Below are 27,622 nucleotides of genomic sequence, written 5' to 3'. Positions count from 1 at the left end.
TCCCAGTTCACATCTTGATTTCCAGTATTTTTCTTCCCAAGCCTTCCACCTCTATGTAATTCAAAGTCCACACCACAATTAGTGGAAAATATATGGTCATACTGGAGAGGAGTCCTTCTGCACTGGCGTGTCTTGTTTGCCCTGTGACCACGCCATCCGCTTGCTGTCAGGCCTCTGCAGCACGGGGAGGTTTCTGGTGGTGCTGGCAGAAGGCGGGTGGGGGTCAGTGTAACGGCAGTAGCACTGGGGAGAGTGAATTGAAGCTCTCTTCATGATCATCCCTAATGCATAGGCAAAAAATTGTATCGTAAGGACTACAGAACCACTGGGAGAGTTATTGTGTATGACAACTTAATATTTGGAAGAAAATTTATTTTCGAAGCTTATACACTTGAATTATTTTTTTTCTTGGTTAATGGAAGTTTTTCTTCCTAAGGAGGACTGAAAAATATGTCTGAAAGGGTAAAACTGAGTGTGAAAAGCATGCAGGGGTTTATTATGTGACCAGAGAGAAACACTTCCAAATAAGTGACAAGTGGAGTTAGTAAATTTACCAAACATCTGGGATGTTTCATGTCTTCTCTAGAGAGCTGTCAAACCTCTCACTGTAACTGTGGAGTGATTAAAAGTTGTTTCTGTCTAACAAAGATATGCTAGCCTTTTCAGGAAGCAAGTTGATGAGGTTTGAGGTTATATCCTTTGCTTGTCAGTAGAACTATAAGCTATTAGGTCAGAGACTGTTGGTTTTTGTGGTACCTGCCACAGTAAGATCTTGGGTCCAGCAGGAGACTTGAGTCGTGCAAGTTTTGTTTTGTACAGCCCTGAACAATGATGAAATGGCTGGGAGAGGGGTATGTCGTGGGATGTTTTGGATAGAGTTTCTGTAGTAAGTCAAACCAGAGTCATTTTACCATGAATTTGGGATCATTAGAAATGTATTGATTTCCATAGGTTGTTTAGGTGAATGGAACTACAAAAGTGAAAACACATCACACAGATCAAAAAATGAACTTTTAAAAGAGGTGGTGTGATTTGGGAGCTAATCTCATTTGGAAAAAAAAATGGGGGCGGGAAAATAGGTTCCAAAGTGGCTCAAAATGGGCATCAGGCAGTTTTGTGTGTTTTGGTGATGACATCCCAGCTGTTCACGGTTGATTGCTCCTGCCTGGCAACACTGAAGAACGCTAAACTTCTTGCTTTGCTTGCTCTGCTGCTTTGATAAAGCAGGCAATGTGCTTCAAATCCTGCAGTTGTGTGGGATTATACTATGTTTCAAATAAAGGATATCTTTTCCTAAATGTGTTTACTGGTTCACTCCAAGTTACCCTGTTTTTGAGGGTTCTCTTGGTAGATAGAGGCAGGGTGCTCAGAATGACAAATGTTCTGTCCAGCGACTGTCAGGTTTTTTTACAGTTGCTTTTCTTTCTTCTTTCTTGCAGCACTTTTGAAAGGGAAGTGTGATCCAGCAAAATGGATTTTTCCCTTTTCTTTTTTTTTTTTCCCTAATCTGAGGTGCAATTTCTCACTGACTTCTCTAGTGACAAAGCCAGTTTAAGAGGTGATAACCCTGCTTTCCGCTCCTCTCATGCTGCAAAAAAAAGGTGCCAGCATGTTGGTTTCTCGGGCCACGTTTTAGACCAGTACAGTGAAATGAGCTGAGCTTAAAAGCAAAAACCTGAGTTTTATTTCCCTCACTTGGTCTGTGATCCGTTTTAGAAGTGGTCTCATGTATGCCTGAAGAAGAGGAGATGTTTAGCTGTGCCCAAGGAGAGGAGGCTAAGGATAACAATTTATTAGTCATCTTTGCTAGAGGAGACTGAAGAGAAGCTGTGCCTTCTGTAAACTTAAAAGCTAGAATTCTGTCCTGATGAAAATCAATAGAAAGGGCTGTTCTGGTGCCAAAGTGCAAAGTTTCTTTAATTAATGTTTTGCAAAACAGAAGGGTTAGGAGGAGAAGTTGCTTTTTTGGTGGGGTTTTTTGGTCTGTGTTTTTTGGTAGTGTATTTTGAAGTTTATCTTGTCAATTATTGAAGTGCTCCAAGCTATAGCCAGGAAGAAACAACTAAGCATGCTTCTGCTTCGTATTGCTCTCTTATCGCTTATAGTGACCTTATTGCACTCTACAACTACCTGAAAGGAGGTTATAGTGAGGTGGGTGTTGGTCTCTTCTCCCAAGTAACAAGCGATAGGACAAGAGGAAATGGCCTCAAGTTGTGCTGGGGAGGTTAGGAATGGATATTAGGAAAAATTTCTTCACTGGAAGGGTTCTCAAAATTGAAACAGGTTGCCCAGGGAAGTGGTTGAGTCACCATCCCTGGAGGTATTTAAAAGACTTGTAGGTGCAGCGCTTGGGGACATGGTTTAGTGTTAGGTTTATGGTTGGACTCCATGATCTTAAAGGTCTTTTCCAACCTAAATAATTCTGTGATATTTAATTCCAGTCATAAGATCAGAGTGTGGTTAGAAAAATGGAAATGATATAAGCTCATACGCTTACTCTTACACAGTCTTTCTGATGATGTCCTTCTCATGACTGTACTGGATTCCCTCCCTGGACCACATGACAAATCATGTACATAATATTCTGTCTTTCTATAACTAGGATGAATATCTGTCCAGCTGGAGGAATGTTCCCGCTTTCAAACCCCTTTTGCTAGAATGGAACATCTGCAAATATTTTTAAGATAAGGGTACATGAAATCAGTTACTTTTCAAATGCCGAAGTTTAAGAGTTGAGATGTAAAATAGTACCAAATGGTAAAATAAATATAAGTAGCGCTGTTAATATATTGTCAACACTGCCTTTTTTTTTTTCCCCCTAGTTATTTAAGATCTTCCAGTTGTGTTTTTAATTATCTGTGAGATATGTCATGCAGTTTGATAGTGAAGTTAAGCCTTGGTAATGCTTCTGAGGGACATGGATATTACAGGAAGGGGTCTGGAAAAAGCCTGCTAGAATACTCGAATCATATGGAGCCTGAATTCTTCTGGCTTTTCTGCAAGAAATCAGAGGAATGCCCTGTGTGAGTAGCAGTGTTGTATCAGTGGAGTGTGGGCTATGCTGCTCCAGAGGGAACCTCTATCTTACCTGCTGCTGGATGAAGCAAAGTGGGGGAATCTTGAGTCCTCATTTATTTAGGGAGAGGTCGTCTTATCCCACAAAAGGTAAATAAAGAAACAGTCTTTTCTGCATTATTCATTGTTAATATGGACTGTGACATGCATGTGACACTGACGGAGTGTTCTTTGTTTCCCCTTCTAGTAACCAGCCCTTTATCAAGTGCCAGCTCTTAACTTCCTACTATTCAAGCAATGGCAGTCAGCACAAAAGTAACGCATATTCAACTCCTTAATCCATCGTCTTTGCCAGTCTGTTACACACAATTTTATGTTAAATGCTTTGAATGCTTTCGGCGTGCACTTTGCAAAGTCTCATCTTGTGCTACATCTCAATATTTTGTACTTGGACTCGATATATAAATGTCTACTGAATCCATCCTGTTCTGGAGCACATGAACTGTTAGGTGCGCTTGTTCACTTCATGCCATTACTGTTAAATTCTGTGACTCTTTAGGGATTTCTGCTAAAAATCCAGTTAAAAAAAAAAAAAAAAGCAACCAAACCAGACAAACCCCCTCATATATCTATCTGTCTCTTGGCTTTCTTTTCTGTCCTCTGGGATTTTTTAATGTATGTCTCATAAGCCAGGTTATAGACTTTTGGAGGAAGAGACTGCCTGATAAATACGTACAGTTCACTGCGCATTGGGTTGTCTAACCATTTAGCACTACTGTAAAACAAATAATGCAAATAACTCTGTTCTAGTGCTGAGAGTCCCCTGTTAATTTGTAGGTAAGCACTTGTATCTTCCTTTTTATGCTTTTGTTTCTCCTGTATGTGTGTATGAAGGTTGCATACAGATGAAATAGGAGACTGATTAACTGGCACTGTAGAAAAATCAGTGAAACCAGCTATTCTGGCTGTTTGACAACCATTTGCATACTAAACTGAACAAAAAGGAGAGGTGCTCTTTAGTCTGTTTCAGTCACAGCAGCCTAATGAATTGTCCATAGCTATGTAAGTTATTAAACATAATTTGTACTTGAGGTTTTTTTGAGTTATTGTATTCCCTTTAAAGATAATCTGTTTGTGCTTTGGTACAAAAAGGAGGATTTATGTTTTCACTGTACCATTAAATAATTTGAGGTTGTGCCATTTTTTGTTTAACCAACTCGGATAATATTCCTTTCTGGCATTTCATTATACAGATAATATTTGAGGTGAGAGAGTGTTAAAATTGTGTACAAGAAGAGCATTTAAGAAACCACGTTCATTCCTTTAATTAACATTTAGCTGCCTGTGTTCTCTCCATATCCAATCAAGGCAACATTTAAGAAAATACTGTGTTCAAATATGCCATTTCATAGAGGAAAGACAAAGAGAGTTTGCCAGGGCAAAGGGCAAGGTCATCAATTTGTATTCACTGAATGAGACATATATTGCATAAAGAGGATTTGATCAAACCTTTTTAATGTACTTTGTTGAGGAGGTTGAAAGGAATACCGCTATAATTGTCTACACTGTAGTGGCGTAAGAAGGACAGATGGCTACTAGAGAACTCTTCACAGGTTTTCCCTTCAAATGATTGCAAGTATGTGATAAGTGAAATCCTGTTTTCAGATGGGATCGTGTTGATGTCAGTAAAACAAACGCACCTACATTCACCTACAGAATTTCCCCTAATCCAGATGCACTAATGGAGAACTAATTGATACTGTAATTTATGAACTGGATTTTTGTTTGTTTTTCATTTGGATTTGATTTTTTTTTTTAAAACCAGTTATTACTGTCCTTAATTTTGAGACTGAGCATGTCCCAAGATGGGGGTAAGCAAATAAAATATACAGCTGACTGCATTCTGTGTATCTTGTTTACCACAGATGGTCATACAGTTTCAATAAAGTAATGTGCTTTTTATCATGTCTAATTCATAATGCCATTTTTTAGAATTATGATAGTTTGTATTTTTTGCCTTATTACCCATTAACTGAATAGTTACCTTTTCAGGCAGATTCAGCAATGGAACAAGTTTCTATATTAATGAATTCTGTTTTTCTAAGTTTTCCACACTTTGTGTCAGTGAATGCATTTGCATTTACTGTGCGTGTGTCCCGGTCATCTGAGATTCTGTAATATTTTGCTGTGCCTGAAAACCTTTCCCTGTTGAATACCTTATTATTCCATTGGGTATCAGATTTTGTTCAACAATTTATTTTTATCTGTCCTCTTTGTCCAAAAGAATAAATATCATGTTGCAGGAAAATCTGATACATTTTGCTAGCAGATCTGTAATACTGAAGTGCATAATTTGGCAAGAGCTTGGGGCTATTCTTCTAGCTGTTGGACATTTTACATCCCTCAGCCACCAGCGGTACATCTTGATTCATTAGAAAACAGTGAATGTGTAGGCTTTGTTTTCTCTGTAGCCTGGAAATGTTCACTCAGAAAGAGAGCAGTGTCCGTTATGGTGTCTTAGCTGTCTGTGTAAGAAGCTGATGCACTGTGCTGAGGCAGCGGATTGGCAGAAAGCGTCTAATTGCTAACAGGGATGACATATCTCAAATAATATTTAGACTGACCGAGCGGTCTTGGAGGTTGTAGCTGCAGATACGTTCACTGAGGCTTGTACTGTGGGGTTATTTATTTCTAGGTTCTGTGCCTGAGTGGCTGAGAAGATAACTTCAATGGAAAGGGAGTTTTTGTGCCACTTTGGCCTTTTAGTCTATTTTCTGAACTCCCTGTTCTTTCATACCTCTGTCTGCAGATTATTAGGGAGCTTTCTGTTGGTCTGTTGGATCCATTATTCTTCAAAGACTTAATCAAATTGTACAGTGTAATTAATCTGTCTTCATAATTTCTAAAATTCTCCTACTGTGTAGGTAATAAAACAACAGAGCCTGTTCGGTTGTATTATGAGTCTGGGTGGAAACAAAGAATATATTCTTTTCCTGAAAATAAGTTTATACATGGATGGATGTGACTGTATTGCAGCAAGCATAAAATCTGCCATACTGGGACTGATGGAATATTCTTTCTCTACCAGTGGCCGAGAGCAGATATTTAAGGAACACTGTATTCAAAGTTCAGGGAAGTCATATATGACACTTCTGCTGAAGTTCTTACACTCTCCAGCTCTCTATTTCCTGAGCTAGTTATAACTTCTGCGTATGTAATAAATTTCAACAGATTTATCTTCAGTGAGCTTGCCCTATTTTCTCTTCAACCCACATACATGCATCCAGTTGTAAAAGATAAATGGTTTTAAGGAAAGAAATGTCTGGGATCAGTGTTTTTCTGTTAGGTTTAACCAGAAGGTTCTGCCATTCCTCCATATGTTGACTGTGATTACCAGCTACTGCTTTAGGTATTTTATTGAAATAGTAGGGCATTGGTATCTCAGTGGCTCACACACCAAATGGAAAACAGATAGCTCTTTGAATGCTATATATAGCATATATATATAAATAAAAAATACTGCCCGCAGGAACAAGGCACAGCTTTAATACCTGGTTTGAGATGGGCATCAGAAAAACTTGCGTTTGTTTGCTGCTTGGTTAGGACTGTCATCTACTAAGGAGATCATTCTCTTTGGGAGTTCGGTCCAACTTGCTTTTGGGATAAGGAACAAACTGGAACTGTTTGGGCAGAGGCTTATATATGTAACCTGTGCTTCCTCTGCTTTTTCCTTTTGTTGCTTTGAATATATCACTTCTGATAATTTCAACTGTATACCTTGATTTTGCAAACAAAACTTCTGTGCAAAACAGTATCTTTTAGTAGTCAAAAGCATGTAATCTCAATTATACCTTAAAAAAAAAAAAGTCACAAGATGCCTGTGTGCACTGTTTGACAGGTTTATCTCATAAGGTTAAAAATATGTGGGGGGTTTCTTTTGTTTTTTACTGTAGCTATTGATAGAAGAGGGCAATACAAATGTAACAAAGAATAACAAAATAGGCTCTTTGAATCTCACTTCACAACAAACATCAAAGAAAAATGCGCTGCTACCTGTTAACATGGTATGAAAGGTTAGCAAGTGTGCACTGTTCTCTACTAAATGATTTTGCTCTTTTAAATCAAAGTTAACTGGTTCAGAGAAGGTTTTATTTTGATACATGGATCCTCTTTTAATTGCGTTACTTGTGACATTCTTCTTACTGTTGTTGGGAGGGGAGATGCCTTTCAGTTTCGTGCTCATTTAGTCTTTCCAGAGCACTATAAGCAAGCTGAGATAATTTTTTTTGGTTTTGTTTGTTGTTTTTTTTTTTATCTAGCAGTCACTAAAAAAATAAGAATTAATTAAGCACAGTGCTTATTAAAAATCTTTTAAAAATCTTCTCAATGTGTATGCTCACTATCTTGAGCATGTGTGTGCTAACAAGACTTGCATAAATGTCTTGTGTGAACTGTAGAGGGGAAAAAGAGTATGACTTACATGAAATAATACCTCATGCCGACTTAAAGTTTCTTTAATCTGCACATTCTTTAGTTCAGGTACAACTGTTTTTATTGATATGTTTCCTTTCTTGTATCATTGTATTGTCAGCTCAGTTTTCATAACATTATGTCAGAGCTTGAAAACCTGAATATGTGTAAGCAGATGTATGGCACAGTACTACACTGAGGAAGGAAGCTTTTCAGAGGAAGGAAGCTTGTCGGTTGTTTGCTGGTGTTGGTTGACTCCGAATATTTGTATGTAATTCTGAGATATTTGCAGGTTAAGGTCAGAGTGTCAATGATAGGCGGTGCCAGACTCAGGAAATATGGGCAAACCCCATCATATGATTAGCACAGTGTTTTGATCCCGAAGAGTAGGTAACTACCGTGTATACAGTCAGGTCAAGGACTGGGATGAAGGGATGCCCAAGCATCGCAGTAGAGCTGTGGCTTCAAGGGCCTGAGGTTCAGCATAGGGGGAGTCTTATTTTCTGAAGTCTGGGCAGAACTAAAACTCCCACTTTTTCCTGACTCACTTGGGTGTCCAAACACATTGGTTAGAGGTACTCTGTGTTCCACTTTCTGGTATCTGCAGGTAGGGGCCCATGACAGCTGAGAATACATTGTTCAGCTTGTCCAGGTCAAACATAAATGAAAGCGAACTCTGCGTGTGACACGTGTTTCTTTCCCTTTTCATTCCTCTGAACAAGGCAAGGTTACATCGGTTTGCCTATCCATACTTTCACCACCCATGTGAAATGGAATGTGTTTGCAAAGCGCACTGTGATAAAGATAAGCTGATTTCTCTCTTCCTTCCTGCACCTGAAGTCCAGGTGGGTAAATCTCTAATGCAAACATGAGCTGCAGAAGCTGAGGAACAGCAGCTTCCCCTAAGCAGAATGTCAAGAGAAGCTGGTAAGTTAAATAAACTTGAACTTCGTGCTGTGGCCACACTTGACAGCCCAGAAGAGAAAGCAAAGTTTGGCTTGAAGCATACAAAGAAAATACAGCTTCTGCTTGCAAATTTCAATGACTTAATACATGAAATGGTATGGAAAGTGAAAATCTTAATTTATGTTGTTATTTAGGATACATTAATAAGGTAATGAAAAGAAAAAGTTTAATTACTGGTATTTATACTGTGTCTGCAAAGCCTACCATTGTTTTCTCCATTAGCCCTGTAGCAAGTTGCATCCTGATTTGACCTTACGTGCCTTGCTGTTCAGCTCAGTGGTTTCCCTGTAGAAACAGAAAGTGACACTGCCTCACTTGAATTTTTTCAATCAATAGGAGTGTGGCACAGTACAAATTATACAGTAGAATAGTATTAAAGAAAAGCTTTTATTAAAGAAAAGCTTATCTATTGATACAGATGGCTAGAGAAACAAGTTTTTATCTAAGAGCTCTCAAAATGTTCTTTGAGTGAAATGGGACCCCGTGGAATGAATTGTGTATTTTGTTACTTTTTTAGATGCAGACATTCTTTTCAGCTGGTTTTAGCAGTGTAGAATTCCTCCATAAAAAAGTTTGTAGAGTAAATGACTGTTACTGTACATCTAAAATGTCACTGTATAAAAATATTTATGCATATGTTTCTGTAACTTTTAGAACAAACCCTCAGAGGTTATCCATTGTGCGAGTGCAAGTCTACAGCAGCAAAACTGTTAATTTGTCTGACTAGAAATATTAACCATACTATATCAAATAACTGCCAGGAACAATTCCCCACCATTCCCTGTGACTTCATTTTAATTGATTTTTTTTAAACTTCCAGCTTCTGAGATTTCGTTTACTCTGACAGAATGTTTATTAAATGTGTAAAAAGAAAATTGTTTTGTAAATTGTTTCTGAGAGTGTTTTTTATCTTCCATAAATTGGTGGCTCGTTTAACATTTTCCATCTACCTTTGTTTTCCACCCTTGTGCTCTGCTTCATTTGTTTCCTTATTGGATTTGGTGATTAAATACTGATCAGCTGCGGGTCTGATCAGCTGTGCATATTGCTTTCTTTTAAACATTGTTCATATACACCCTGAGGACAGGGTTCCATACACAGTTATAAACAGAGTGGGGGGGTGTTTAGTGGTACCATTTGATATGTTTTGCAGATGATGGTGAGCTCGACAATGAACATTTGTAAAACTGGTCGTTGAAGTAGACCTCTGTGTTACAGCAGAAATAAATGACACACAACAGTCCAAAAGGGCTATTGGTTGGTTGTGCTTTACATTGCAGAGCTGTAGTTTGTGTTCAGGCCTCTGATTCTAAACAGAATACTGATAATGCTTTTATGAGGATTTTTTTTTCTGTCTTGTTCTCTTTTTTTTCTTTAAGATACTATATATTCGATCATAATACTGTATAGTCTGTCACATGTTGCTGTGAAGATTCATGAAGAAACATGGAATTTACATATAAATCCAAACTATTATTTTCTCTTTGAAAAGCAGAAATAACTTGCACAAGTGTCATACTACTGTTAAGTGCTACCTCTGAATGATTTGAACAAATTAAGATGGTAGAGGAAATCCTCTCAAGATTTAGACTGTACTTCAATTGGAATACCAGTCTGTTTGGTGGAAGATATCATAATATTTTATTTCTGCTTCAAACAATTATTTTTGAGTAGCCAAATCCTATGAAATCACTGAAAGTTTAACAGAAACAAGAGACATTTTAAAAACTGGTATTGTGTACGGTCCCGATGATGGGAACCATGGCTAATTCATAACTTTTGGTAGACTGGTGCAGTTGGTGACAGGGCTAACTTCAGCACTCCATGATTCAAATACAGTCCTACTATAAACATTTACAGTGCTGTAAAGCTGGAACATCACAACAGTGAAACATACATTTTCATTTCTTTACCCATAGCTATATATGAATGGTGCCTACTGACTCCAGTGGGAGCCCCGAATAGTAATTCCAGGGCTGGGCTTGTCTTTTAATTGTGTACCTCTCTTTCTGAAGTACATTCAAAATGAACTGAACAGTTAAATAATTCTGTGAAGTGTTGGTTCTTCCAAGGACAATTTAAATCTCTTTGTTGTTGGATTGGGGACAGTAATGCTGGTCTGATAACAGTAAGTTAATAACAGTAAGTTCTTCTGCTGTCAAGATTTCAAGCATACTTCTCAATACACTAAGACTTTCTGCAGATATTTACAGCATGTGAAATAATGAATATTAGTTGAGGAATACAGTTGTCATTTTAAGCATGCATTAGTAGCTTTCTGTATGCTCTGCAAAGTCAAGGTAGGTAAAAACTTGTCAAAGTACCTAATTTGATTTCAGTGAGATTTTTCACTCCTAAGCCTTTTATTCTCTCTTTTTTTTTTTTTTTTTTTTTTTTTAAATGCTTCTGGTCATCTCTGTCTGTCCTTAGTGAACTAAGTAGCTTCAAAACATCCAGTTGGTGGGAGTTATGCATCTAAGCCACTTGATCCTTGATAATCTAAGGAGCTAGGTGTGGTCATGATGAGTATCATTTCACTTCATTTTGAAGTGCTTGGATTGGTGGCAGGTGTTCAGAGGCATTCCCTGGCTCTTGCTTCCAACTGCTGTTTAATCTTTTTGATTGGTTCTGTAATGTAAAAACAGGTACCAGAACACGATGTCCACCCTTTGATAAATGTCCTGATGAGACAAGTGCTCATCACTAAGTGTAGAAAGTCAACACAGAGGTGCTCTTCTCGGGCAAGCTGTGGGCGTGCAGAACAGAGGAATATTAGGCACCTCTGTCATATTACTGACATGTTATTTGGCAGCTACAGATCGTTCACACTTAGAGAGATCATGAGATTTTATCAAATACAACTTTCAGATTCAGGAAACAGTTCCTCTCTAGTAGCACTGTAGGCACTTGGAACAGTTACGGCTCTACACTTTGATTGTCTTTGGTAATTTTATTCTTTCTCTTTTATTTTTTTTCTTTAGACTTTGCTCATGCTGTGGTGTTTAGAAAATGTGCAAATGCTAGGCAATTAGGCCATATTTGTCTGAAGATCTATGCTTGCATGTACATTGCATGATGCAGCCAAACACAACCCCCCCCAGCCAACTCTGTACGTAGGTCTTGCACAGTCAGTGCTTCTGTATCCCCTGTGTGTGTTACGCTAGTGAGGCTCTTCTTGCCTAGTGTCCTAGTTGGCTGTTCATTCTGACCCAGGTAAAAACAGGTGGATGCAAACTAGGACTGAAAACTTCGTAACTTCAACTTTATGGTTGGACTCAATGATCTTAAAGGTCTTTTCCAACCTAAATGATTCTGTGATAATAGGGGTTTTCTCTATACTCTGTGGAGAAGCATTTACACCATCTAACTTCAGTGCCCAAGGTATGTTTCTGACGGAGTTTAACTACAAAGCCCTCCTAACCTCTTACATTTACGTTGTTTTTGTCTTAAGGGGTCAAATATCCTTCCCCACCAACACACTGTTTAGTAGAGTAGGTTCTGCCATAATATAAATCAATAATAATTTATCTTGCCCATATATTATTAGATTTGTAGAAATAGGCTCAAATTAATTTGTATAGTTTGAGCAGCTTTTCAGATTTTTCTGCATTCTTAATTTCTCAGCACAGTTGTGTTTCATAGTTACTTCCTGAAAATTATTTCCCTCTTTTTGTTTGACTGGAAAAAATATTAGCCACGGTAACTGCAATAAACATGTTTGTATAGCGAATGGTAAAACTTCTGTTGAATGAGGCTTGCGTCATTAGCTGTCAGGGCTGCAGAAGATGAGTAGTTAACTAAGTAAGTAATGTGTAACATTATCATTGACGGAACATTTCTTACCATTAAGCCTTCAAACTCTATTCAGCTGTCAACACATGGGCACTTTCTGGAGCCAAATTCTCTCATGCTGTGCACTGCCTGCAGCTCGCCTGAAGCTCAACTTTGACTAAAAGTGTTGATTTCGCTTCTTTTAGCCTTGTTCTCGTTTAGCGTTAAAACCTGCTTAGAGTCTGCCTTTTATTCTGCAAAGTACACATGGATGTGTCATCCCTCACACACTTCTGATGTGAAGTTAAGGCGCTCAAAAGATATGCTAGTAATCTTAATGAATAATTGATTAGAAAGGAGTCTGGCAGTGTTAATTGTGAGGTGCAGCTGAGTGAATGCCAAAACAAAAGCTCTTCTAAATGTTTCCGAAAACCTTGTAAAGTCTTTAGCATTGAGCAACAGGGTCAGTGCACTGAAGTGGAATTTAAAGGAGGTTCTTGAATGTAATGGATTTTGACTTCCCTTTGTCATGTGCCTCAGTGCATCATTGATTGAGCACTCATTTGTTAAATCAGCTGTATTTTTTGCCATTTGTCAGAGCACAGACACTTACTGCAGCCTTCTTCTCTTTAAACACAGGTTCCTTGTCTTAATAAATCACAGACATCAATTAGTTTTTATCTGAGGTGATCAATTTTTCAAGCAAAGAGGCATGTGAAGATGGTCACAAGGAAACACGTTGTGAGCTTTTATTTTCTTAACTACTAAAAGAAAAGGGAAAGATCAGGGATACGTTTTAGCTGAAACATCGATAATTCATGTCTTTAAATTCAGCTCCCAGCAAAATGCTCAGAAATGATTTTATTTGGAAAGATCTAAATGGTGTGCGTTGAAAGAGTAGTTCAAGGTAACCTGTGTTCAGTCAATTCCTTAAGAAACGAGCAGAGGAAACCTGAGGGTTAAGGAACAAGCAGCGTACTGTACATTTACAGTGATGAGAGATGCTCTCTGATTAGTGGAAAGGCTAATTACCTGGAGTATGCAGGAGCACTGTAGGTGCTGTGCATACCTGATTTAGAGTTCTGACAGCAGGACAGAAAAAGAAGACCTTGAGAATGTGCCAAAAATAACCCTTTATGTAAGCAGATGCTATTACCCTTGGAAGAGAATAGTCGCTTATCCAGAATGGTTATTGCTGGTAGTAATAAGTATTCTATGGATGGGCCATCAACTTCTGAGAAATGTACATGTATGGTATTTAATACAGCAATTACTTGTCAAATCTAGAAATGTTCATCTTGATGCTCTGTGCTTGCTGGATAAATGACCAGATCAGATTTATTTGCCAATCATCATTGCAGCTCAGGGTCTGATCAAGTAGTCAGTAGTTGTGACGGACTGATGACAAGCTAATATTTGGAGTTTTTTCAACACTGATACTAGTAATGAAGTTAGAAGGTGTTTCTTGGTCTCATCATTAAGAGTTCTTCAAAAAACATATCTATGACAAAAAAATGCAGGGCACCTCAGCGTCCTGCTGGATATAGGCTTAAATGTTAGGTGCACTTGGAAGTTAGCTCTTTGGAGGATTATACTTTTGGTCTTTTGGGAAAAAATTTTGAGGAGGGAAAAAAAGAAGAGAGGAACAGAAAGGAAAGAGCCTTGAGAAGACTAAGGAAAAGCCAGTCATGTTGATAGAAGTTAAAGCTTCTCAATAGCAGAGTTCAGCACTGCAACTGCCTAGATATAATTATGAGTGAAGAGGGATGGAGAAACAATCTTCAGCTCTGACACAACCTCTTGTTTAAAACATACTTTTCTGCGAGGTGCAGAATGCTGCCTTTTTCTGGGAGGAGCTGTAAATGCTCAGCACATTCAGGCTTGAGTTCATAAGGAGCAGCAGTGTAAATTTACCAAAAAACTGCTGGCGAGTAGAACAACAGTGCGTTTCCTTATATCGTGGTGAATCATGATAAGAAATTGAATTGTGACCATGACCTGATAAATACATTTTTTTTTGCCGGCAAGTACACTGTAGTGACACCTGCTAACATTAAAAAGGCTTTCCCCCCTCCCCAGCAGAGCCCCTTGCTCCTAGACCCACTCTACAGGTAGCTTGCAACTTAAGCTGCTGTTTTCACTTTTGATACTGTCAGGCGCTTGGGGACACTTTCCTTTCTTCTCTCTCTGGCTCCCTAGGCTCTATCAAAACTGTGAATCTGAAACCAAACAAAATAAAGCTTCAGTCCACATCTTTGCTCAGCCTTTACATGTACATTTTCCTGTTTTGAGTTCTTTTAAACTGCAGCTATCAGAAAGAATAAAATAGTGCATCACCTAGCAGAGTACTGAAGTGATCATCCAAGCAATTTTCTTCTCCCTGAAGCCAGACAGCCAGAGCTTTTTATTACTGACTGAACTTCCTGTGTCTGTCTGTCTAGGTTGCTAGGCCACCTCATTGTCATCATTTGTGATGTTAGAGGCTTTTGATTGTAGGCAAACCAGAAATGCTAATTTAAATATAATATTTACATTTTAAAAAGCCTTACATAAGATATATCAAAAATAACCCAGCAGTTTTATTTCATTCTCTCTTTTTTTTTTTTTTTTTTTTTTTTGGTGTGTGTGCATAAACCCCCAGTAGGCATCTGGCAAACTGATCCTGGAACTCTTTAGTTCGTGTACCTTCTCAGTAAAACAGTGTGATTAAAAAAACTTTTCAAGTCTTTAGATAGCTTGCAGCTCATTTACAGCACCAATATCGGGAATGACCATCCCCAGTTCTCATTACTTTTAGCCTACAGGATGGTTATTTCTGTTCTGTGAATGAGCTAGGCTGATGTCCTTTGTGTCTGATCCAGAAATGAGAGGGATGATGGTATTGTTGCCTTTTAATAACAAGCATTATGATTTGCCCACTGCAGTGTTATGCAAACCTACATTACGTGCATTTGCATTGCCTGTAATTGCTTTATACGGAAGAGAAACACTTATGTGTAATTATAAAAAAACAAAGCAGTTATTTTGACTCTGTTACCTGCATGAGAGTATGCAGCAAAACTTCAGGAGAAAAAAAAAAGGAAATTATGTCTTTTTCACACAGAAGTTACCCTTAGAATGAAAAGGTCTGATAATAAACCGGTAGTGAGTAAACGGGTGGGTAAGGATCCCCTCTGATGAAACATACTTTTCATACCTAAGCAGCCAGGAGCTGTTGTATTTCTTATTTGTAAGGTATTGTCTGCAGAATGTGAGCTGAATCTGTATTGAACAACAAGGTGAGGCTATTTAACCCTGCCTTGTAGCAGGTAACTATTAGTTAGTAACAGCTAATAGTGAGTTGGATGATGGGTTGGTTTTTGTAGTTTTCCAAGTGGTTACAGCTGGTAGATCACAATGTTGTGTAACAGTAAGTATTAGGTTGCATATCTTGATTTCTGTTAGATCAACGAGGCAAACGGTGGATCAGGCCAGTTGTTAATCTTAGGATGGGTTAAATCCTGCTGCGCTCTCCACAATTCCCATGCTCTAGAAATAGCAGGTGATTTACTTACTCTACAACTTCTGTGGAGAAGCCCTGTCTGACACCCACCAAGTGAAGCAGTTTATGAAGAGTGTTACGCACACAAACCAGACACAAGCAAATCCCTTTTTGGTTAGAAAATCATAGAATTCGCCAGTAAAAATTAAGGGCCTTAGGGATATGTTTTGTCCTTTCAACTAATGAGGTTCTGTGAATGTGTGACATGTCATTTAACTAAATTACAAGGGTTTTAACTTTTAAAAGGAATGTATTTTACGTGTGGAATGAGAATTATTCTGGATACAGAGGACTGGGGTCTTTGGAAATTTAAGTACACAAATGGTCTAATGCCATACTGTGAATTTCCAGCCTTGCAGTGGTTCTTTGGGAAGAGCTGGATCAAAGCCTGAGGAGGAGTCAGAAAGGAGCTATCTAGGGAGCTGGGATTCCCTGAGCACAGAGTAGATTGAAGACTCCTGCCCTGAAAAGGGGAAGATAGAAATCTTGGATAACATCTTTTAGTTATTCCCTTGTTTTGCTTCCTGTAAAGCAGGAAACACCTTCCAAGTTAATGCTGTCTTGCCATTTGAGCTCTTGGGAGCTCAAATTAAAAAAAGTCTTTCTTGTGGGCACTGTGAGGGAAATATTTTCTCTTCATTTGGTTCCAGTCTCACATGCCAGCTCCCTTCCCTGCCTAGGCAGTCTCTGCTAGACTAGGACTGTTTTGTTTTCAGAAACAATTTTCCCCCTCTGGAAATATTCTGTTATGTTACTGAATCAAAGATCCACATTTCAGGGCAGATGATTTAAATGCAAAACCAGTATTCATATCAGACAGGGGAAAAGCAGGCTCCTTCTGATGACAAGTTTCAGCAGCAGAAGCTGTACAGGAAATTGAAGTACAAAGCCAAGTTTTATTTGCCACCCCCCCTTTTCTTTCTTCCCCCCCCCCCCCCCCCCCCTTTTTTTTCTTAACAGTTAGTTCTTTAGGTTGCCTCTGCCTGGGTTTTTACCTTTCTACAACTTACCTGCTCAGTACGTCCTGAGTGCGCTGATGTTACCCTTCCGAGGTAAACTGTGACGTGCCATCTTTGTCAGAGGACACTATAAAAAGCTCGCTGCAGTGGACTTGGACTTTGGTGCTTCTTGTTGTGCTCAACCTCACGGCAGTACCCTGCCTCTTGCAGTGCTCGGGTGATGCGGGCAGCGCTGGGCAGCCTGAGAGCCTCCCTAGGCAGCACTCCTGTCTCCTGGCAAGGGCAGATGGTAGATGTGAGCCAGGCAGTATGGACTTGTGGAGGTGCGTTTCAGGGAGGTGAATTTTCCTTGGACCTGCCAACTTAAAATCAGTGTAGACGGAGCTCTTTTGATGTGACAGCACTGTAGATTCAACCGGTTTCCTGCATGCTTCAAAGCGGTTGTCAGCTTCTTCAGCAGGTGGAATGTGTGATTTAGGATGCTGTGCTGAGGGACAGACTGCTATAAGCAATACCTTGGCCCAGTAGGTCATCTGTGACTTGAGCGATAGCTTGCAGTTGAACAAATGCACCATTCTTTTGTCTTGGATACAAGATCTGCATCTGTATCTAGTGGATAACATATAAAAAATGAACATCTTTGAAGCAGATGGTTAAAAAAAAATAAAAAATTTCAAGATATTCTGAGGCTCGTATGGCATTGATAACAAGAACAGGGGGTTTGGCCCATTCCACTACATATGAATAAACCTCTGCATTTTCTTGTTGCAGATGTGCATATTGAGTACATTAAAATGTATATTAAGCAGATTGTCTACTCTGTGGGGATATCCAAAACAACGCAGAAGTCTTATGCTCTCAACCCTGTGTTTGGACAGCAGGCTAGAAGAGAAGTGGTTGAGCACTTGCAAAATGGCAAAAACACGTCAGTAGGAGAAAAGAAGCAGTTCTTACTGATTGTATAGAATTGATGAGATGAATAATAATCAGTCCGGTCATGCTGAAGTATATTTGGAGTTAGAATTCAGAAACTACTTTTCTGCTATAAAATAATTCAGTAACTCTTTAAACAGAATAAAGTTTCTTTTGTTAGTAAATTACCTTAATTTAATCAGTCAATTTAAAGAGAATCACATTTCTGTGGTTTGAGTTTTTTTAATCTTAGCGTGCTATAGTGTGTACTTGTAATTTTTGAGGCAGTTACTTTATTATCTGCCACAGAAAGGTGGTTTATGTTCCTTTTTCGTTATTCACAGTCATTCATAACATATTCAACCCATGAACGTTCTGCGATTTATGCACAGTTCAATTCAGCTGATTACTATAATATCCCATTCTAACCATTAAAAACAGTTATCACAAGATAACATTAGGTCAGAACACAGAGTAGGCTGTTTAAATAGTATTATTGACTGCTGCTTTGTGAAGATTTTCCTCAGTTGTGTTTAAACCATGTGCTTTTATTTGTTACTGGCTTCTAGAAAAGATGACCTGGCAACATAATTTGAATGGAGATGTCTTGCTCTTGATGCCCCATTGAAAGTACGTGCTTATATAGTTTAATTTCTTACACAGATTATCTAGTTCCAGGCTTTTTGAAGACAAGGCTGCATCTTCAGTTACATCTTTCAAAGTGGAGAATATTTTACTCATCTACTACAGAAGTTACTATGGAAGTTAATGTTTTTGTTAATTAATTTTATTAATGCAGGACTTACTCTGGAATTTATGCAGATGTGAAAAGCAGGAAAGATTTGGGTTTACAACTGGGTTTTCAATCAGTTCAGTTTGTGTGTGTCCTGTAGACATTTTGTAGTCTGTCACCCACCCTCCCCAGGGGGTGGATTGGTAGTATACCAGCTGGTGTGTTCTGTTTGTAAAACGTGAGATAATCACTCCTGTAAGACTACAGTCCTAATGTCTGTAGAAATGTATTTGTGAACATTGAAAAGAAAGAATAGCAGCAAGAACCACTTCTTTTTTTAAGCACTAATTTATTAGGATCTGCATATTTTTTAATAATGATGTTACTTTCATTAACTATGTGTTTATGCATTTGCATGCATTAAGTTTCTTCTTCAGGAACAATTTTATGTGAGACTGAACTTGCTGGGTTCCTAGGAAAACAAAACAATTTTTTTTCCTCCCTCTATTTAAACCATGGTATTTGACTCCTCTTGAGCATATGTATTCATTATCTTAAAATAGAAACAACCTCCCCTCCCTGTTCTCCGAATCAACATTATTGTTGAATTCCCAGGCCTAGGAGAATACTGGTTTCACTGCAAACAAATAATTTTCCATTCTGTGTGGTGGAAGAAACTGTCAATTAGTACAAAAAGGGTTAATTATATTACCCCTTTTTAAATACCCCTTTATTTTGTCTGTCCTGTGTTTGCAAAAGAAGGCACAATCAAATGGCAAACCTGTGTTTTTGTTCCTTTTCAAAAATCCCTGACAAGCCCATGACACAGGCTACTGCTGTAGCTGTACATTTCTATTCATTATTGATGACTTGGGGCCAGGCAGGCAGCACAGAACACAAGCAATATAGATTACCATATTGGGGGCTGGGTTTGGGGGGGTTGTGTATACGCCTGCGCACACATACATGCGTGTGTGCATTTTGGTTGGATTTGGCCTTTGAAATACTCAATTCTGAGAGGAAATCGTATCTGGGAATAATAGTGGAAACAGATTGAATGAGCTTTGTGATTCATTTTAGTAAAACAATTCAGGGCACTTAGACTAAAGGAAAAGAAGAATGTATGAGTGAGCTCACTCTCAAACTAATTATTAATAGCTTAACTTTCCAGCAGACTTGGAAATGATCCTGAAGGCTCCTGAGTATCATTTACCCCGGGGGATTTGGAGGGCATTTCTTGCCTTAAGGAGTGTAGTTAGCACCTTGGCTGATGAGACATTTTCCTGACAAAACCAATGTAAACTGTCTAATTTATCTATAACAATAATTATAGACAAACTATTCTGTTGGTTTGATTTGGAGCGGGGTGGGGGGTTGTATCTCATTTCAGATCAAACCCACAGTTTGGGTGAGTGTGAGAATTATGTCAACACTTTAGTGATGTTTTAAGTGGTATTTCTGAATAGTAGGTCCCAAGAAACCTTTGCAATGCTAAGAAAGTGTTTTAGTATTACTGTTTCATAATTAATCCTTATAGGTTTTTATTGGCACAACACTCCTGCCCATTATAAAGTTTCTATTTTCTTCCATATGTCAAAGAGGTGTTGTACAGTGTTTTATACTTGCACTGTATGAGGTTCTTGGCTTGAAAAAAAAAGAGGGAGATAGGATATATAGAGGGAGAAATATAGTGTTTATGTTAACAAAATTAAGCGTGCTTTGGTTCATATACTGATGGCGTGTTTATGCAGAAACTGTTCTACTTAAATATTTTTCAGTTACAAGGAAAGCTATAGAAAGAAATAAGTAGAATCAATTTTGATAACTGCTTATAACTGTTCATTTCTGTAGTATTTGTCATAGCTTTTCTCACAGGTTTCTGTAATTTTTCCCTCATGCTTCCATTTTCTTTCACGCAACTGATTGTCACGGCAGGAAAAGTTAATTCATAGTTAAAATATTTTTTAAACATTTAGCAGAATAAAATACTGAGTGCTACAGAGGGTGTTTAAGTCCAGCTCACAAGGAAGGATGGAAAAGGCTTCACATAGAGGCCTTGCTCGGTCACATCTCTGACTTCAGACATCACTGGTGCAATTCAGTTTTACATGTAGAACCCTGTGAAGTAAGACTGGTGGAGAGTGTAAAAACTGCTTTCTCTTGCTGTGGGAAGGAGAGGTGAGAAACCATTGCCGTGGAAGAGGGGCACTTAGCTGTTCTATAAAGCAGTGTCAGTCAAAGCAGAATGTTTGCTTAGTGTATTCCTTCCATTTCTGTTGTTCTGGTTTCTCTTGTGACTCAGGACTTTTTAATATGTTTCAAAATACGGAATCAACTATATGGCTAATTTAACAGTACAACTTGTTTTAGGAGGTTCTTTTCCCTGGAAGGTCCCACAGCACCATCTAGTGTGCCATCCCTTCACATCGCCAAATGTTTTGTGATAGCACAGGTGCTGAGGCTGGCACGGTTTGCTAGTAATGTTTTCTTAGTAATTAAAATTAGCATTTGCTGGTTACTCGACATTGATCCAAATACAGGAGAAACTCGGATCCTTTGTAAATGTCTTCTGCAAGAAAACAGACTTAAAGATTAGGTGGAAAAATAACTTTTCTTCTAAAATGTATATGTTACTTCATGTCTGCTTTCTACATATGAAACAAAGGAGAAATGGTGGTGCATCCTTCACACTGCACTAACATACCTTGCACTTTACATACACCCCAAAGCACGTAACTGTAAGTTTATTATATCCTTATTATACATTAAACTCTTATTTGAGAAAGGGCCATGCTTACACCTACAGACATACTAATCCTGCAAGCTGTGTGTCTTTCCTCCGCAGTCCCACTGAGGTCATGATATATGGTGTGGGAACCTGCCTGCATTGTAGAAATTACAGGATTGTATCAAAGTGATTTTTTTCAAAAACAAGGGGATCATTCTGAAAAATGCATGGGTGTCGATGACTGTGAAGTTCCCTTTTATGCCTCTTCTAGGGAAGGCCCACCTAATGACAGTGTATAAATTCAGTTCCTATGCTGACATACAGAATTATATTGATCTTGTTCTCTGTTGACACCACATGAGAAATAAATTTGAATAGGAACAGAAAATGGTTTAATGAGTTGGAATTAGGAAAGTATTGTGGGTATGAGGAAGTTTTAAAAGATTCTCATTGAAGTGGGAGGTAAAGGAGAGGAAGAAAGTCCTGAGTCCAGGAATAATGGCCAGCAAAAACAACTGAAGAGGAAATGGGAAATGGAGTTACAGGCTCAGCGGTATCATCACTGACGATGTTAACAAGACAGCTGACTTTGAACGTATTACACAAGAGAGAGACAACAAAAAGTTGCAGGAAGGTGTTACAAGTTTGATTGGGGAATATGGCTTGATCCCATTCCAGATATGTGATCTAAGGCCCACCAAAATCTCCTCCGTCACACACAGCGCTGCGGAGCTGCCGCAGTAGCAGGAGGTTGCAGCACTTGGGAAGTATGGCCAGAAGCAGTTACCCCAGCAGCAACCCTCCACCTATTGTAAGAGCTATTCCACATTCTGCCAGACAGCTCCCATCTAACTGAATTTCATTTAGTTATTCTTAAAATATTGCTGATATAGAGGTTCTGATGTTTCAGGATGTTTGATGGAAGCACTCATTTCCAGCTCTGATTCAGACTTTTGTTGTATTTTATGCATCATTCCAGATACTATCCCAGTATCACCTGTGAAGCCCAAGTTTTTATAGTTGCTTTAAAACTTCAGGATCCTTACTGCTGTGTTCTGAACTATTCTGTTGCTGTGTAAGAAGAAAATTTCTAATGTGTTGAAGATGCCCTCTGCTGGGAAGCCAGGCAAACTAGGCTTACATGGAGTTTTACTTTCCTGAAATCCTCTTTTCCTACTCTTGGCTTAACTCTCAATCTGATACTGGAACCTCAACCTTGCTGAAAAAAATGCTTTCTCCTTTTGGCTTTATTCTTTACACTCAATCTGTGACAAATGTAGTTAGTGTTACTGCCAATAGTTCAGATCACTTTGTTTTTCAGTTTCTAGGTTCGGTTGTGTTGGAAGAACCGAATTCTGTCTGCTTACATTCCTTTTGATTCCCTTTCGATTTCATACTTGCATAAAATGTGTGAGGGGAACATCTGCAATTAGTAATTATTAATAAATAGTGGAAATGCTTTTGATTCCTACTGTTATCTGATGCTAGTATGTCTTTTAATATATTTTTTTCTTTTCTTTTTTTTTAAATTTCCCTTCCCACAGTAGAGGCCACTAGGTTGACACAACAGAACAGGTGGTACAAGGTCTGGAACAATTCACAAAGTACTACGCATAATGTAGTAGATGATATGAAGTCTGGTTTGTTTTGTCCCCTCTGATAAAGCAAAAGCCATTTTGTCATATCGCTTCTAATTTTACGGTTTTGTTATTAAAAATCCAATATTGACCTAATTGGATGAGTTGAAGCTATTGTTGTGGTACTTATTTATAATTATAGTTGAATTAAGGTTGCATAGAATTGTATTTTCAGTTTTGTATTGTAGTTCATTGCCTTGGTGTTCTACAGTGTTTATGAATTTAACAAAAATGTGTGACTAACTTCATGCTTTTTTCATATCTTTTCAGATTTTCCTATTATTTATTATGGGGAGAATGGGTGTATTTAGCATCCTAAAAAGCATCAATTCATAGGCCTTTGTTCTTCCCAGAATTCAGATCAGTCATTTGCTATAAAACAGAACAAAAAAAGAGATAAATTACATATTTTATTTTGTAGTCCTATAGTTGTATAAACCTTCTCAGAACCAGCAATGTCATTGGAGTAGCTGACAGAAACGTGATGTATGATAGCAGACTTTTAAAGGCCCGTGTTTTGCATCTGAAATAATTTTGAAAATGATTCAATTGGAACACAAAAGGCAAGAGATTATTTGGTATTAGGAGCTTCTGTGATGTCCACAGGGGAGCAACACAGGGACTTTGAAGACGCATCATGGGACAATGACTGAAATTACAAGCACACCAGAAAGTGCAGTTCTAAATTAATCTCTGAGATTTTGCAAGAGGTAAAACCAAACATTTATGTCACTTATGTGGATGTGAAGTTTGAAAGGGGGGAAAACCTATGTTTTATTGTGGAAATCTAGTTCAAAATCTCGTTCAACAAAAATTTGTCCTCTCCAGTGTAGTCTTTAAGTAGGAACAAATGCAAAGCATAGTTCGTATAGCCATGCTTACACAAATATTAAAAACTGTTTAAAGAACCCAGAAAAAGGTTGTCTCTAATAGGTTCCTGCAGCCATTTGATCCAAATACTAATGCACTGAAATGTTTTCCAAATAATTTCAGTTACAGACTTGAAACCGTCACGTTAAAGTTGTTTAGTACTCAAAAACTGAGTTGCCTACGCAACCCTGTTATCAGAACCTTTTCTGTTATGACCCCTCTTCACTCAGTGCATACTCATGGTTGCACAAGAACTTGCCTAGTCCCAACCTGACTTTTAGTGTTTTTTGCTCTTCTGGTTTGGAACCAAGTGAGTATATTTAGCACAGGGGTTTTTATCTTGTTCTGTGGCGTCTGTCAAGAGGTTCTACATAGTTCCAAAGAAGGTAAGTGGGGACAAGTGGAAGGAGGGAGAAGGCAACTTACTTCTGAGGATTTTGGCTGGTTACCCAGGTTTGTGAAAGCCCTGTTTCAGCAGCAGGAGTTATTCTTTATACGATGTCTAAAATTAAATTACTGCAAATCAGTTCGGCATGGGACTATACTTAAAATCAGTTTATTCAAGAGGATGCATAATGTGGTATTGCAGCTAATAAGTATTGTTTTACACAGGTGTCACGTTGTGATGTGGAATTGTGGAGCTGCGAGAAGTCTGGGGGGTGAGGGGAGAGGGAAGTCTTACACTACTTCATTTGAATAGACTTGAGAGTTGGCTTTGCGTGCTGTCATGGTCTTTACAAATCTCTATCATGTTCTTGAAAACACTGAACAGTAAGCTTTTTGGCCTTTAGGAGAACCCACTTTTTTTTCCATTGTGAAGGTACCAGATTTTTTGAGAATATCTGTTTATCTGTATTCTGTAGAACTTTGGTACTAGCTGTCTGTTGCTCACAAACACACCTAATTCAGACCTAGAAGTACTTTTCTAGCAGCAGTGTTCTCTTTTTGAAATGTCAAACATAAAGTTGTCTGCAAATTTCTCAAAAACAAAGAAAAAAAACTTTAAAAACACACTTCCAAGCACAAAAGTAAGGAAACAAAGGACGTAAGAACTAGAAATAATAGAGATTTCAAGGTTAAGTTTATCTCTGATGTTGTAATCGGAAAAACTGCACAGATTTTAATTTGGGAGCAGGGGAGGCAGACTGGGTTTTATTTGGTTGTTCTTTCTTTTCCAAAAAGTGCCAGTGACTCTTGAAATAAAACCATGTGAGAAATACCACTGTACACAGATGAAGATTGAGTTTCAGTTCTCATTCCTGCTTGTCTTCTGATGAAATTATCCAGAGTTTATAGCCATTTTTCTTACATCTTACCCTATCAGGAGCAATGGAAATGCTGCCCAGTTAACTTTTTACTAACCTTTACTCAATTTATAACATAATGTTGCTTACACTTCTGCTCCTTTTGTTTCCTGCTCTGATGAAGCATTCAGGAACATCTGTAGCAGTAAGCATGAGTAGATAACTGATTTCAGAAAATACACATTTGTTTAGAACCTTGATTACGAAAACTTTTTTTTTTTTTTCATTCTAGCCCTACTTCTTAAGACAAATCAGATGCGACTTTGGTTAAGGTTTTTTCCACGAGTAATTGCCACATGCGTGTCATACTGATGACCTGTAAGAATGAAGAAAAATTGCTTGGGAAATTTGTGGGTAAAGGAAAGGAAGGAAAGTTCACATGTATTTCATGCCTCATTACAATAATCCTTACTCGTCTTCTACCATGTGTCCCTCTGGATCTGTGCCCGCCTTCCTCTTACTATTTGCATAATTTCTTTCTTAATGATTTGCCATCATAGTTTCAAATCCACTGCGTTATTTCCTTTTGCTGTCCAGTTTGGCAACAAATTACATGTATTGGTTCTACGTATTCTTTTGGAGAATAAACACCTTTTAATATCTGCTCTACAGCAGTGCTGTACTGGATGAAACTTACAGAAAACCTAAAATCTTTATCTGTACAAGGCAAATAACATTAAATGGATCTCCAAGTACATCCTTGCTGTTGAAGTGTGTGTTTATGCAATGCTTGCACACACAAACCTGTATTTAAACTCTTAATTAAGACATGTTTCATGATCTTCACTGTAAAAAGAAATGTGTTTGCAGGTAAATGACTATTCAGATTCCTACGCTGTATCAGTGTCTCAGGGCAGTCTGAGATTTTTTTCTTCCTTTTCCACTAAAATCATTGAAATATATTCAGTCAGTCTTTCACATCAGAGGTGTAAATGGATTTCTTGAAAGTTTTTCTGCTGATAGCAAACGGCAGTCACTTTACAACTTTGGCTCCATTGTGGGCAGCAGTCGGAAAGCTTAACACTCCACCCAAACTTTGAAGATGCTAAAACTGTGTAATGACCTTGGATTCTCAAGGGCAGATGCTCAGCTTCTGCTGGAAGTGCTAATCTACAATCTGTTTATCTCCATACACTATGTATTTGACAGCACTTGCCTGGGAAGCAAGGCAGGGAAAAGCGTAGTCAAATTTAGTTACTTTTTCCTCTCTGATGGTGTTAGTGTCCAATGGACTTAGAAAAGATAGTCTTTATTTCAAATTTTAGTTTTCTTTGTGCTTTTCAGCCTGTTGTAGTCTTAGAGAGCAGCCACACTGCCGGTGTAAGAATGTGCTTGTCTTTGTGAAGCCTCTGCTAGTGCCTGAGTTGAACTGTGTAGAATAACTGTTTTCTGCCACTGTTTCTTTATTCTGAGTGAATCAGATTTTGGTTTTGCCTTCAAAAAACTAAATAATTGTCTGTATTTTCTATCAGTAGGCTTTAGACTTGATGTACTCTATATATTATTCTTTAGTGGGTATGAGTTGAGATACATAATGCTTATGAGCATATTGAGGAGCATGTTTCTAATGAAGGGGTAATGTGTTGAAGCAAGGCAGTGTATGCAGGGAAAGGTAATACCTTTTGTTAGACAGATATACCGTCGTCATGTAAACCCTTCTTCACGTCTGGAACAGAAACCTGAAGAGAGAGCTTTTGCACATAAAAGCACACCAGTGTTTTCAGGTAATATATAAACGGGCTTCATGTGCCCAGAGTTTGTTCTTTACCAGCTCCATCAGTCAGTCTAGGAACAGGTTCTCTCCCCTAACAAATCTTGTCTTGCTTGCACCTGTAAACTATCACAGTCACCACAGTACTCTGACTAAAAAAACCCCTTTGGTTTTAATGTAATCCCTGTGGTTTTTCAAACCGGTGCTCCTTATCAAAATAAAACATTAACATCAAATTACTCTGATTCAGCATCTATTTTTTTTAATATGAACTTGTCTGTTCTGGCAGGTAATTGTTTATCTTCCCAGGGAATTGCATCTGTGTTGCAAATGGGAAAATTCAACCTTGTAAATCTTTTCTGTGGTGAGGCAACAGGAAACTTGCTTCTCATTATTAAGATCACCAGGTTTAATAGCAAAATTTTGTAAAGAATTGCTAGAATTGACCTTTTGAATGCTAGATTTTCAACAAGCTCAGTCAGGAATCTATTTATGATGTACACCAGGGTTTGCTTCCTCTCTGCTTACAGAATTATGAAGTGTTACTGTCACAGAGGTAATGTTTCCTTTTGTGACATATGCTTTGAATTAGCAGTGGCTGTTGCCCATTGTGTTAATATCGCCAAGCTTCTAAAGCAAATATATACCAAGTCACAGGTCCCATCCTAAAGAGGAAGGGCACTTTCTTTATTTATCAACAAGATAAAGGGGAAGGTTGTTTTGTTTTGCTTGTTTTTTTACCTTTGCTTTTTTTTGTAATGTATAAAAGTGCTGTGAAATGTACTGAGGCATGAAGCACATAAGAAATGACTAATGGTGCTGAATCAATGAGTTCCTTCAGATTTAAATGAGAGTTGGCTGGCAGTGTGCGCTCTTCTCCCCACACTCAGTGCTTATTTGGAATACAGGATGCTTTTGGTGCATCACGCCCCACTCCATCCGTGCTCTTCTTTGGTCATGCGAAGGTCTGAAGGTGGAACCCTGCTGCAGTGGTGTTCTGCCATC

The 27,622-nt window shown here is 38.3% G+C and overlaps 1 protein-coding gene across 13 annotated transcripts in view; it reads left to right on the top strand.

Moving 5' to 3' along the window:
- Window positions 1-27,622, top strand: part of SLC10A7 (solute carrier family 10 member 7) — a 157,088-nt gene that overhangs the window by 73,421 nt on the left and 56,045 nt on the right. Inside the window, exon 8 of one of the 13 annotated variants that reach the window (XM_074823779.1) lies at window positions 8,208-8,454. The exons of the other annotated variants lie outside the window; for them this stretch is intronic. Coding sequence (XP_074679880.1) covers window positions 8,208-8,357 — 150 coding nt within the window. The 3' untranslated portion in view covers window positions 8,358-8,454. Of the gene's footprint in view, window positions 1-8,207; window positions 8,455-27,622 lie in introns of those variants that run through there. 13 annotated transcript variants of the gene reach the window in all.

This window comes from Strix aluco, chromosome 4, assembly GCF_031877795.1.
Source record: "Strix aluco isolate bStrAlu1 chromosome 4, bStrAlu1.hap1, whole genome shotgun sequence".
Taxonomy (NCBI): domain Eukaryota; kingdom Metazoa; phylum Chordata; class Aves; order Strigiformes; family Strigidae; genus Strix; species Strix aluco.
Note: the sequence above shows the minus strand (reverse complement) of the source record. Positions and strands in the feature narration are given on the sequence as shown.